Here is a 13,232-nt window from a genome sequence, read left to right on the forward strand (position 1 = left end):
AATTTTTGCAACTTGTGTTGAATTATATATATTAAATTTTTTTCTCTCAACACTCCAACTTCAGATTTGTTCCATTTTCTTTTTTTTTTTTTTTCTGAGCACTATTAACTTTCACTATAATTACTTATTTTTATACAATTTTCACGAAAACGGAGGACCGTTGGATTAGTATGAGAGACCACGTTAAGCTTCATGTATCCGCTGCATCAGATAGTTCCTAAAAAAGTGGCATCCCCCGGCTCAACTTCAACCCGGGAACAAAACCAAAACCCTAGACGCCTCTACTATCTTACTTTTATTCACTTTTCACTCTCTCCACAATCGGCCGTCCATCTCCATAACCGTAAGCTCTGCTCCATATTCATCTTTTACATCTACCTGTTAGCACAGATGCACACACACATCGCGAATGTTTACAAATTTGAAGTTTCTGATTGATTTCGTTGATTGGCTTGCAGAAAAGCAGCGAAGATGAGTAAAGGCGCGGCAGCGGCGGGAGCGAAAGGCGGGAAGAAGAAGGGGGTGAGCTTCGTGATCGATTGTTCGAAGCCTGTGGAGGATAAGATTATGGAAATTGCTTCGCTCGAGAAGTTCCTACAGGAGAGAATTAAGGTCGGCGGGAAAGCCGGCGCTCTTGGTGATTCTGTTACCGTCACTCGTGAGAAGAACAAGATCACTGTCACCGCCGATTCTGCTTTCTCTAAAAGGTGATTTTGTCTTGTGTTTCATTGTGTGTAACTGCTGGATTTGTTTTAACATGTTCGATTGAAAGGATGATGTTGGAATTCTGGCTTTATGTTTTCTTTCTCAATGTTATACTGCCACTGTGTGCGGCTGGGTCGAGCACATTAGAAATTGCTTGCGTTTTTTAGAGTTCATGTCATTGGCTGAAGACTTCAGCCATGCTATTGGTGGTTATCATTATTCACTATGGGATGTTCATGCCCTACTTGAATCCAGGATTTAGAAGAGAGAAACTGAAAAGTGAAAACGAGAAGCAAATTGAGCGAAGAGTGGATGTCATTGCATTCACCTTTAAAGAAAAATGACAAACAATTAAAAAAGCTTTATGTTATGTGATTAAATATATTTATCCAGTTTGGTTGTACGAGCATTTTATTCTGGTTTTCTCTTAAAGTTAAACTAAGGGAATCATGTTTTAGTCAGCCCTTTTCACATTGGAAACCTTGGTTGTGCTTAACCTTGCGTATATGTTAGATTTTGTGGAATTAAGCTAAATGACAATTGGTGTCTTGTCAACTGCCCTGTTTAATGGTTGAGTTTTTGAATAGTGGAATTATTGTTGATGGCATGATGCTTTTGCTTATTTGCCTGGAGAAGATTGATGCCACATGAAATTGCAACGTGAACTTTGACAAGTTTTATGCAATTTTTCTTTCGCGGGATTTGCCAGAGCCCTGTATTAGGAATAGATGATGTAGGATCACAAAATGAAGAATGTGTAGTTCTCTACTGATCGGCATTTTCTTTCCAGGTATCTCAAGTATTTGACGAAGAAATACTTGAAGAAGCATAATGTGAGGGATTGGCTTCGGGTGATTGCTTCCAACAAAGACCGGAATGTTTATGAACTGCGCTACTTCAACATCGCTGAGCAAGAGGGAGAGGAAGAAGACTAAACTTACATCTATGGTTCATGTTCCTCTTCTGCTTGCCCCACTTTGTCAGAACCACTTTTTGGATCATTTGATGTTGTTGGTTCTGTCTTTCTTCTGCAATTTCTTGACTCGATAGATTATGAGTTATCACTTTTGTTTAATGCGAAGCTTTATGTTGTTCTTATTTCCTGGAATTCATTCAGTAGCAATAGATATCGTATGTCAGTACATGTGCAATTTTTGCCGCTTTGCAATGCTATACCTTGTTCTCTAGATGATTCTTATACAAGTTCAAGTGCTTTCAATGCTAACCTTTATTTGTTTCTTTTAAAGCTTTTTAATATCAATTTTGCTATCTGCTAGCGAGCAAAACCCCATGTAGAGGCATTTCTTGTTTACTTTCCTCCTGCAGTGGTTTTCTTTTGTTTTCAAGGAAAATTCTCTCTATCCAAATGCCTCTGATTTTCATTTCGCTTTACCTGTTGATTCCTGATTCATGTAGTAATTTTACATTTGATTTTTCATATTGTCTTCAGATTGATGGATTTGGAGTTTAGGATTCAAATCCATAATAATAAATCCTTCAAATTCTTATGTTAAGCTATTTTTAGGAACATTGCAATGGGTTTCAAATTTATTTAATATGTAATCATATGTAGTCATTTGAAATTAAAATCCATTCGTGTCCAAGAAAAAGAAATCAAAATCCATTCATCCAAACTTTGATAATTTTATGGTTCTCAGATTCTATATAGTAATTAACGTAAGCTGTGACCTAGTTGTATATATTTGATGTTTGGCAAATGCCAGCCATTTTATGGATATGTAATCAATGAGCTGTTGATAAGTAGTCACATTTTAAATTAAAAAAAGCTGTTACACATGGTAACCCCACTTGACAGAATATCTTGCCAAATCCTGATTTCATCTCATCCCATACAGATCTGTCAACTTATTTAAACCGGGGAAGCTGCCCCCCAAGAATAGCTTATGATGTCATTAACAGTGACTGGCTTCCAGTACCATTCTGCTTATCTCATTCACGTGATTCTTGCTTGCCTCCCTCTTTCACACCTAAATCTTGGCTAGTTTCACTTGTGAATTCTCCACTGTCAAAACTAACCTCCACCAAATTACGCGACGACTCTCGCTCGACCATGTCTATTTTTCATACTAGTAAAAAGAAATAAAAAATGATACAATAAAAAACGTCCGGTCTTCTAAGAGTAAATTTCAAACACCACTAACGTGGTCCGGTCAAATTCCAAATGATTGAGATGGAATCATAATAATGAGCAAAAATATGTTTTCGTGGCTAATAAAATAATAATGTGGACTAATATGAAAATGATTTAGAGTTGGAGTAGAAGAAGATATTTTCTTCTCTTAATAGCGTAATTTGATTCGGATGATTAATAAAAAAGTCGCTAATCCAAGTGGATGTGAAATGATGTGGACTTATAGATAGATGCAGAGTGGTTATTAAGAGTAGAGGTAGGGACAGACAAGCAAGTAGTTGTTACATTCCAGGCAATAACACTGATTACTAATTACATTTACTAATCAAATCTTCTTCCATTTTAGGGAAAAAGGGAAATTAGAAAAATAGGATCCAACAGGGATGCTCTTACTAACTGAATATAAGAGACAAAGCTCAGATTCCTATCCAATTCCATGCACGTTTGCCACTCACCTCCATCACCGCTGACACCTTCTCGTTCGTCGTCTCGGCGGCATGTGCTGATCTCGCGGCCGGAAACACGCGGTCATGGTGGTGAGTTTTTGCTCCTCCTCCTCCTGTATTTGTTTTCTCCGTTAGAGGGGCGAATACCGACGGCTAAACTGGAGTTTGGTAAATTTTGATTTTCTATCTATGATTATTGGCTACTGTTTTTTTTTTCCTTGGTAGAAGTCATGCTCTGTTTGATCGTAACAGGAAAGTGGAATAAATATGTTTTACAAAGCATTTTATTTTATGGTGGGGCTGTAATTAATTTCTGCCAGGTATTTTTGATCTGAGTCCCGGGCACTCTTAAATACTTTTAGGTCATGAAAATGTGGAGCGGTGTGCGTAAGGTTTGGTGTTGTACAGGTGTTATATTAGAGGTTAGGCACACAGTACAGGAGTGCCGATTTTACTAGTGGATGGGGTACTTGGCTCTGGTTGTCTTGAGGAACTAGGAAATTTTGTTTGGGCTGTGTGGGGAATTATTCTGACAAGTTTTGGTGTTCTCTTCGTCTTTTATATAGCTTGTAGTTAGGTGTACTTGGTAAGTGATTCTCGTCATACAAGTCATATGTGCCTTCTTCCCCCCTCTGCTTCGTGTTCAGTTGGTAACCCAACATATTTTTGCTGAGGTGATAAAAAAATCAACTCCAGCATGATTCTCGATATAGGCTGTGCAATGCTCTGTGAGCTTAGTGGTTCTGCAAAATGATGTTAGCTTAATGTTACTTCTAGCTTTCATTTGTTTTATGATGTTTATTCATGGTTGTTTTGAGCGCTGACGATTAATTATGTAAGTAATACTTAATAGGTATGTTATTTCTTCAGGAGGATCACTTTCTGTTCATGGATGAGCTGTGAAAGATAAACTACTTTGTTGAGATGGACCCTCTTAATAATAGCACCGCCCAAAACATACATGGAGGTTCCAATATGGTTGGGAATGAGAAATGCCAACTTTATTTGCTTTTCCATGAAGAAACTAAGCTTGGTAATGGTTTGCAGGGATTCTTGTATTTTGTTGCTCTTGCCTACTGTTTCATAGGCTTATCAGCTATAACTGCTCGTTTCTTCCGGTCTATGGAAAATGTTGTCAAGCATACTCGGAGAGTCGAAGAGATAGATCCTTGCACTAATACCAAAATTGTCAAACACATAAAGGTTTGGAATTACACCATAGCTGACATTACTCTTTTGGCATTCGGGACTAGCTTTCCCCAGATTTCTTTGGCCACCATTGATGCCATAAGGAATCTTGGGAACTTGTATGCTGGAGGTTTGTCTCTCTTTCATGTTCTATGTATTTGCAATAAATCATCTATCTCTCCATATTTGCTTCTTGGGTGGAACTAATCTTGCATTCACCAACTTTCAAACTGGTTGGTAGTTAAGAATTGGCATGATTCTCACCATGGTCAAATAACTTGTCTCACGTTTCATTTTGTGTGGCTTTGTAGTTACAATAAAAGAGACACTGTTGTTTGTAAATGAGACTTACGAAATTAACTTTTGTAGCTCAGGGTTTCCTGAGTTTTAGATGACGAGATATTGATGAAGCAGACATGATGAAATACGTTTTGATTAGGATACTAGAATATGAGATATTGATGAATTAGGAAACATCATGAAAAAGGTCTTGATTAGGAGACATTGCAAAAATGTTTTGATATGTTGGTAATGTTTCTCTAAACTTTATTTTTAAAATTTTTTAATTGACTGAGAACTGTCTGAACTTTTATCAGGAACTTGGTTTAACTAGAATTGTAATTGTTTTACCATCAATGAATTAACAGGTTTAGGTCCTGGAACACTTGTTGGTTCTGCTGCTTTTGATTTATTTCCAATCCATGCTGTTTGTGTTGTGGTTCCTAAAGCTGGAGAACTCAAAAAAATATCAGACATTGGAGTCTGGCTTATAGAGCTCTTTTGGTCTTTCTGGGCTTACATCTGGCTATATATAACTTTGGAGGTGATATTTGTTCTTCTCAACCCAATTTTATTGCATGGAATTTGGGAAGATAAACGTTGGATATCTTAAGTTCTATTTGATTGGTTGTACTAGAATTTCTGAATTCCACCCCTCATTTCTTGCTCATTTGTCTCCCTAATTTATTTAGTACTGTTCACAAGACTTTGTTGGTTACTGTAGCTTCTAAAAGGTCTAATAGTTGGGTCTTTTATGGTAATAGTTAGTCCTTTATTTAAGATTTGTAGGAAAAAATAATAGAGGATACAATTATCGTTTTCTCAATAGAAATAATGAAGTTTCAATTCAATTTCACATAGACGGGATAAGGAAAAATTATAATCAAGACTTTCACCATCTGAATTGAATGTCTTCACTTGACTTGGAATAAATTTTCTGTTACAATTGACAAGTAGCATATTGGGTCAGCGTTTTAAAAAATTCTTTTACTTGATCTGTTATATAAAGGGGTTTGTAGTCCACATGCTTTTGATTTGACTAAGGTAGACACAAAAATTCATTCTTGTATGGATTTATTATAGTTTGAAACATAATAAGGAATGGATGTATTGATCCCGTGAGAACGAACATTGATATGAGACACCGAAAGAAACAAGTGAATAAGAATATGAGAAATTTAATGTGAGTGTTTTAGATACATGTGTTAGTATGTTTAATTTGTTGCTTAAGAATATAGAGTTTATTGCTTTATATAAGAATTTATTGTTGCTTAGTATTGTTTATTGTTGCTTCAATTGGAGTGGCCGCCTGAAGCATTTGAGTTCAACTTGATCTTAGTATAAGAATTTCACTCTATATAACTTTTTTATATATCACCTGGTAATAATTTTCTTATTTATTTTCTCATAATGGATTTTCATTGATGACGAGAGCAGAAGAAGAGAATTTTATGAAGACACAAATTGTGGGAATTCCTCCAGTCTTGCAGGGCTGCTTGTTCTGCTAATCAACAATGATTACAATATTTACTAATCCTGTTGAAACATATTCTGTGATTGAAGAGATAAAACTTATGAGTATCTGAGCCTGCCTAATCAATCTGAACTCTTCAAAATTTACACAGCTAGCTTATTCTGTGAGTCCATCAGATTGAACTGGTTGATCTCCAGCCAAGCATACTTATCTATTTGTTTAGTGTTTGGCCCAGTTTAGAGTGTGCAATTGACATGACACCCTTCTTGTATCAACTTATTTTCATTTGATCTCACCACGCGACAATATTACCCCTCGCATGCCTCCCCAACGCAGCAGCATTTTACCTAATCACATTGTAATGCTCTGTCAAAACATAAGCTCACTGGGGTTCACATAACTTAAAATGTGCAGGTATGGACACCGAATGTCATTACTCTCTGGGAAGCTTCATTGACGGTACTGCAATTCGGGTTACTGCTATTACATGCCTATGCCCAAGATAAGCGTTGGCCCTACTTGTCTCTGCCACTGTAGGTCTTTGGTTAATAAACTCAATTTTGTTCTATCTAACTCTATATACAGTTAGTATCCTATAAATTTATTTTTGATCGTAAAAAGAAAGAGAAGGAATGCGCGATAGTTCCACCTCTAACATAACATTGGTTAAGCAGATCAAGAAGTGAGAGGCCAGATGACTGGGTACCAGCAGAAACTGCTTCATACAAGGATAAAAACACGGCTCCTTATAAGTACTCTGAAATCCTTGAAGATGAATATGGAAATGGGAGCATTGTTGACATTTTCTCTGTCCATGATGGTAACAGAGGTAATCCTCATTGGTGGAACTTTCTCTGTTTATTGTTAACATGTTCCCTTTACATCCATGGAGCTATTACATAAATGTAAACTAATTTTACCTATAAGTATCTGTTTGGTGTCCAATAGATAATGAAAGAAAAATGGGTTCTCTAACATAGGATACGGAAAAAATGGGTTCACATGAGATGTTCCATTTAGAATTGAGATCATGCAAGTTATTCGCATCAGTAGGATTTATGTATTATCTCATTTACATAGACTGGTCATATTCTGATTCAGAGATGGCAGACAATCTCAAGATACGGATTTAAGCAATACACTTTAGGTTTTCAGTTCACTGCAAAAGGTGCTGGAAAACCTCGAAGAAGTTTAGAATCTATTTGGGGTTATCACTGCCAGATAATGCCGCTACATCTGTAATTCAATGTGGGGTCATTTTTTTAGTTTATGAATTCTAATGTTCCCTTTGGATGCATACGTGCAGATTATGAATATCAAAACTTGCCTGACAATGACGTTGCTGAGTCCTCAGACCAGACTCGAGATGAGGTTCCTGAGGGAGATGATTTGCTTTCAATCTGGAAGCAGCAGTTCATTGATGCATTTATGGTACTGTTTTTCTGGATTATTTTGTTCACATAGTGGCCTATTTAATATCTAACATGTCAGATTTGCTTTTGGCAATGCTATCCGCTTGCACACGCTGAATATGCTCCACTCCACTATCGCATCAAAAGTGTGCATGAGGTGGCATAACTGTTTGATCTGAGACCTGCCCCCTTTTTCATGCATTCTCGTAATTTTTTCTTTGTGAATAATTTTTATCCTTTTCAACAGTTGGAGAGCCCAGAATCAAGAAAATTGAATAACACATGCCTACGGGTAGCAAAGGCTTTCTGGCAGTTGCTACTTGCACCATGGAGAATTCTGTTTGCTTTTGTACCTCCTTATCAGATTGCTCATGGATGGATTGCTTTCATTTGCTCTCTTATTTTCATAAGTGGGATAGCTTACATTGTCACGAAGCTTACAGATCTAATAAGCTGTGTCACAGGTTCGACGTTTCCTGGAGAATGAATTATATGCTACTGTATCTGCTACTTTCAGTAATCCTGTCGTAAACCTTAGCTAGTAACTATGTTCTTAACTTCTTATGCAGGTATTAATGCTTATGTCATAGCATTTACAGCGTTGGCTGCTGGAACATCGTGGCCAGATTTAGTGGCAAGCAAGATTGCAGCAGAGAGGCAGATAACAGCTGACTCTGCTATAGCGAATATCACTTGCAGGTTCTTTTGATTACAACAGATTTCTTTAAGTGCCATACTTGTATGAGTATTTTTCTTCATCTGCAACTTCCAGGTTCCATTAACGTTTCTTCAGTAAAAGTCTTGCATAAATTTCTAATATTAAGTCAGAAGCTGTTAAATTCATCAAGTGTCTGTATCGATACCTGACCTTGTTCAGTTTTTTCCCTGCTGCTTCTGTCTGTTCTGGAGAGTTATAATTAGGTCATCTTCATTAGATCTTCTAGTGTTTCTTATCCTCCTTTAGGTAATTCCTATACTTAAAAGCACAGTGAGGCTGATCAATATTAACCTCTCATCTTGAACACTTTTGACTTGAATAGCGGTTAGGCTTACACACCAAGAGCCCTGCCTCGATTTTTCCAGTTAGTATAATTTTTCCTTCTTAAATCAGTTTATCATCATTGTACTTACCTAAGATCATCAAGGTGTGGATTTCAAATACAAGATGATTAGCTTTCACCTCTCCTTGCGAGCACCTGTAGAGATTTTTCTTCTAGGACTTCTGTGAAGGCTAGAATGTGGTTATAAATGAGCAAATTATATTCCTTGCTTGCCTTGTTGAGATAAAGCCATGAGAACTAAAATATAAGTCTAGAAAGAAGGGATTTGCCGGTGGTAGCAAGTAGATCAATCTCAAGCACACAACTGAAGTCTTGGTGTTAATGGCCCCCAAAAGCTTTCCGCTCCAAAATTGATATGCAATTTCAGTAACAACACTATTTCAACTTTCCATATCACCTTTGCTTTAATACATCAACAGTTGTCCAAAAAAAGAAAGTAGTAAGATCCATTTTGCTTCGTATGGTTTGTAGTCAGGATACAATTTGCGCAGGTCTTCTGTTGCATAAAATGGTTTTTTCATTTAAACTGTATTCCAGCATTGCATTATTTACATATTTATTCTTCTTTTTTTCCCCTATAGCAATTCAGTGAATATTTATATTGGCATTGGCGTACCCTGGCTTATCGACACATTGTACAACTTCTTCGCGTACAACAAACCATTGAAGATAGAGAATGCAGCTGGCCTCAGCTTCTCCTTACTTGTGTTCTTTGCTACATCTGTGGGTTGTATTGGAGTTTTGGTGTTTCGGCGTCTTACTCTGGGTGCAGAGCTTGGAGGTCCAAAAGTTTGGGCCTGGGTTACTTGTGTTTATTTCATGTTGCTGTGGCTTATTTTTGTTGTATTGTCCTCTTTACGAGTTTCTGGCTTCATTTGAGTATTTTATTTTGCTCGAGTTCATTTACTTCGAAATAAGGTTGTAATAGACGTATATGCAATTTGTTTGGAAGGAAAGAATATACTTACATGAACTCTTTTCAAATAGTTAACAAATAACTGTTGTAGCACTGGTTCAGCAACTCACGAAAGAGGAGAATACTAACGGTCCAAAGGAACAGGGCGGTAGGGGGTGTGAGTTAGGAAGACGCTCCAAGAATATTTATTTGGAATCTGAAGGGTATGGCGAAATGAAATTTGTCTACCACATTCATCAATGATAGACATTCAGAACACTCGGAACTAACTGCCTCAGTTGTAACACAATTACAACTCACAATGGTCACTCATTTTGCTGGTGAAATGCAACGTCATTACAAACAGCCAATGGTCAATAGATCTGACTGATTGATAACATACAAAGGAGAGTCCATCGTCTTAGAGACTTGCGAATTTTAGTTTTCATCTATTTCCTACTCAGGCAGCTGCACCTGTACAAGCTGTGGCTGGTGCATAACTCTGTTGCTTAGCAGTACTGTATTTCCTGGTGATGAATCTGTCAAAGAAGAGAAAAATGTTTCATAACTGGTAGATGTGTAATTGAACAATCATAAAACCTATGTCACAAAAGTAGGTGAAATCTAAGAAACCCAAGCAAGTTTGAAACAGCTTAATGTGTTGAACTCACCTGAAAAAATCCCTCCACAACAGCTCATACATTAACCAATTCAGTCCAGTGTCAGATGTGCCACTTCCACCATTTTTCTTGTTAGTGGCAGCAGAAATCAAGCTGCAAGTCACGGTGTTACCATTAGTGTGAGGGACTGCGGGAGGATTAACATCCTCCAAATACCGCCGGCCAAAAGTAAATAAATAAAGAACTTCAAGGAAAGGAAAAGGAGAACTAAAGAAGGGACATTGTGATACCTTGAAGCAGACTTCTTCAGCTCATCAAACATGGAGCGGGGAGAAAGGCATCCCATGGCTAGCCAGGGGGATATTTTGCATGAAAAGTTTGCACCATATATGCTATCATTGGCGCCATTTTTAAATCCATTGTTTGGTTTTGCCTTGCATTCGACAGCAAAATTTCTCAGTCTCTGCAAAGCTTCAGTCTCTCCACCCACAAGAGAAGCATTGGCAGCTGTTTTCCCGTTCTACAAGAGAAAATGCGGATGACTTAATGCTAAAACATACATAAAGCTGATACTCACTCATACTTCCATCTCTGCTAAGTCATGTCTTTTTCTATAGTGAACACAATATTTAACGAATTAGGAAGCACTGATAACAAAGGTTATTATATCAGGATATCATACTATAGAAGATTTTAGCCCAGTTGTCCCTCTTAATATGAATATTTCCTGTTATTTTTATACTACTTCGATACTCAAAGGTGTTTTTTTCATCTACATGAGAACAAAAGGCATACTGTTTAAATGCATAAAGTACTCCACAGTTTGAAATTGTTAAAACAAACAGCAGTTTAAGATTTAGAAAACCTCCTTCTTATTTCTTCCCTAAATATGATAGTAGTTCATGAAATTATCTGCATTTCTACCTTTCAATTTCCCAATAGAACAAACACTTTACGACATTCTTAAGTCAGCCTCACCTCCAGCACAAGCATTTGTTGCCAAATAACATCTTCACTGCTTGAACCAAGTAGCCTTCATAAGCTCAAGAAAATGTTGAGTGAATTTTAACCAATACCATGATTTGCATTTCCGAAGTTACAATTAACAAGTTCTCATTGAACACTACGCATCATTCATCAATACGAGGAGCAAAAATTAGTCCTAATCAATTTAGTGCAGGTGATGATCAAATTTTCAATATGCAAATTCTCCTTTCATCATACAGATTGTTCACAAAGGTCTTAGCACTAACACTTATTCTGCCCTATAATTAGCATCAAACATGAAATATTGCAAACCAGGATAGTCGAAGCATCAAACGAACCTATACACAGAACGTAAAACTAAAACCGCATGAAAATCAATAGTTCATTCACACAAACCAATAATTGTTTCGTATCAGAATACCCCAACATTTACATCTTTACAAAAGGCAACACATCAATATCTTCTGCATGAATCTAATCCAAAATAAATAAACCAACTGAAATCATATCATACCTGACCCATAGCTGCATTCGGGTTAAGTCCCAAATCCACCAAAGATGGAATTTCCCCAGGCTCCACATCCCCTCTTTTAGGCAAACCCTTCATCCTATCCAACGGCTCAATCGTCTTCCTCACATCCAACCCTTTCACCCTCTCCTTAAACCCGCCATAATTCGTTGGCATTTCCTCCAACTGAAACGGCAAATCCTCCAAATGATACAATGTGCTTCCCCAGAAGGACTTCACCTCCACTCCCTCATCCTTCATAACCTCCTCAATCTTCTCCTCCGCTTTCACTTCGTCGTGCGAGACCTCTCTATGCATATAGACAGCGTCCGCCCCCACGGCTTTAACAACCTCCAACAACACACTCTCGGGTCTCCCAATTCTTACTACGAGATCCGACCCACGAGCCTGCAGATTCTTGCGCAAATCGGAAACAGATTCTATCAAGAATGTAGCTCGATAAGGCCCTGTTTTGTCAAACCCGGACGATGATTTACCATAATCCCGGGGGTCGAAGCAGTAAACTGGAAGAACGGAAATAGATTCGTTGTTGGCGGCCGTGAGGCATTCGTTGTCGTGGATACGTAGGTCGTTGCGGAACCACACGACGGCAGCGCGGCGAAGGGCGGCGGCGCCAGAGGGATTGGAGGGGCGGAGCGGGTTTAGAGTAAGAGTATTCTGCAAAGGGTTAGCTGAAATGCTGGATTTGAAGAAGGCTTTTGCGGGCGAGAGGGAAGAGGAGAGCGAAAACTGGGAAAGAGATGAAATTTGAGATGGGATTTTGATTTTGTTCGGTGGGTTGGTGATTTGTTTGGGTGGGAGGAAATGGGAAGGGAGGAGAGTGGAAAGTGAGAGTGAAATCGAAGCAGCGGGAACGAGAGGGAGCGGGTTCTGATTCTGGGTTTGCTCTTGCTTGGATTCTTCAGGGGTTTCTATATTATTGGTTTTGGAATCCATTTCTGGGGATTGAAAGTAGGGAGGAGGAGGAGAAGAAGAAGAAGGGAGTGATGATGATAAGCTATTGGTTTCTTATCTCCTTTAGCCTTTCTTGAGCCTTCTGTGCGTGGTTTGGTGGGTGATTTTGGGGGGTTTGGTGGGAAGCTCCGAGTCGCTTTCTGGGCTTAATATTTGGCGATGTTGTCTTATAAATTAAGCTGTATTTTAAGTAAATTAGTTGTATTATGCGATTCTATAATTAAACTTGACCCCAAAAGAAATAAAAGAAAAGAAAAATTGCAGCAATCAACTAGCAGAGTGAGGGGCATATTGCGGTGGGTGGGGGATGGGGTTGGTGGAATGCAAATAACATGCCAACTATGGTTATCAAACGGTAAAAGAATGCTCCAAGCATTTCCATACTCAAAACACAAAATCTTTGCAATAAATGGACAATTATTGCTAATTTTGTCATTTGTGTCTCATTCGCTTACACTGTAATTGTTTATGTTTTCGTTTCGTCTTCTCTCGTCTCAATGATAAAAGATGAAATTGGTTGAGATAAATTA

At 38.0% G+C, this 13,232-nt stretch overlaps 3 protein-coding genes across 5 annotated transcripts; 2 read left to right on the forward strand and 1 right to left on the reverse strand.

The window, feature by feature from the left end:
- The first annotated feature begins 185 nt into the window (after positions 1–185).
- LOC105163120 (large ribosomal subunit protein eL22z) lies at positions 186–1,892 on the forward strand. Its single transcript, XM_011081349.3, has 3 exons — positions 186–343; positions 459–707; positions 1,496–1,892. The coding sequence occupies exons 2-3, from the start codon at positions 472–474 to the stop codon at positions 1,638–1,640; spliced, it is 381 nt and encodes a 126-aa protein (XP_011079651.1). The 5' UTR covers positions 186–343; positions 459–471; the 3' UTR covers positions 1,641–1,892.
- Positions 1,893–3,114: 1,222 nt separating this feature from the next.
- MHX (magnesium/proton exchanger) lies at positions 3,115–9,690 on the forward strand. 3 transcript variants are annotated; one of them, XM_011081346.3, is made up of 9 exons: positions 3,115–3,471; positions 4,174–4,621; positions 5,139–5,314; positions 6,659–6,777; positions 6,919–7,073; positions 7,551–7,675; positions 7,904–8,120; positions 8,226–8,355; positions 9,299–9,690. In XM_011081346.3, exons 2-9 carry the CDS (start codon positions 4,228–4,230, stop codon positions 9,594–9,596), a joined length of 1,614 nt encoding a protein of 537 aa, XP_011079648.1. In that variant the 5' UTR covers positions 3,115–3,471; positions 4,174–4,227; the 3' UTR covers positions 9,597–9,690. The 3 variants fall into 3 exon arrangements, with proteins under 3 accessions (XP_011079648.1, XP_011079647.1, XP_011079649.1); XM_011081345.3 differs by having other exon boundaries at positions 3,116–3,393; XM_011081347.3 differs by lacking the exon at positions 3,115–3,471 and adding an exon at positions 3,670–3,889.
- A 232-nt stretch (positions 9,691–9,922) lies between these two features.
- PHR2 (photolyase/blue-light receptor 2) lies at positions 9,923–12,833 on the reverse strand. The gene is made up of 4 exons (XM_011081343.3): positions 11,734–12,833; positions 10,523–10,752; positions 10,284–10,385; positions 9,923–10,151 (listed from the first exon to the last, which is right to left on the reverse strand). Exons 1-4 carry the CDS (start codon positions 12,682–12,684, stop codon positions 10,073–10,075), a joined length of 1,362 nt encoding a protein of 453 aa, XP_011079645.1. The 5' UTR covers positions 12,685–12,833; the 3' UTR covers positions 9,923–10,072.
- Positions 12,834–13,232: the final 399 nt, after the last annotated feature.

This window comes from Sesamum indicum, linkage group LG6 (assembly GCF_026168435.1).
Source record: "Sesamum indicum cultivar Baizhima isolate 11 linkage group LG6, ASM2616843v1, whole genome shotgun sequence".
Classification (NCBI taxonomy): domain Eukaryota; kingdom Viridiplantae; phylum Streptophyta; class Magnoliopsida; order Lamiales; family Pedaliaceae; genus Sesamum; species Sesamum indicum.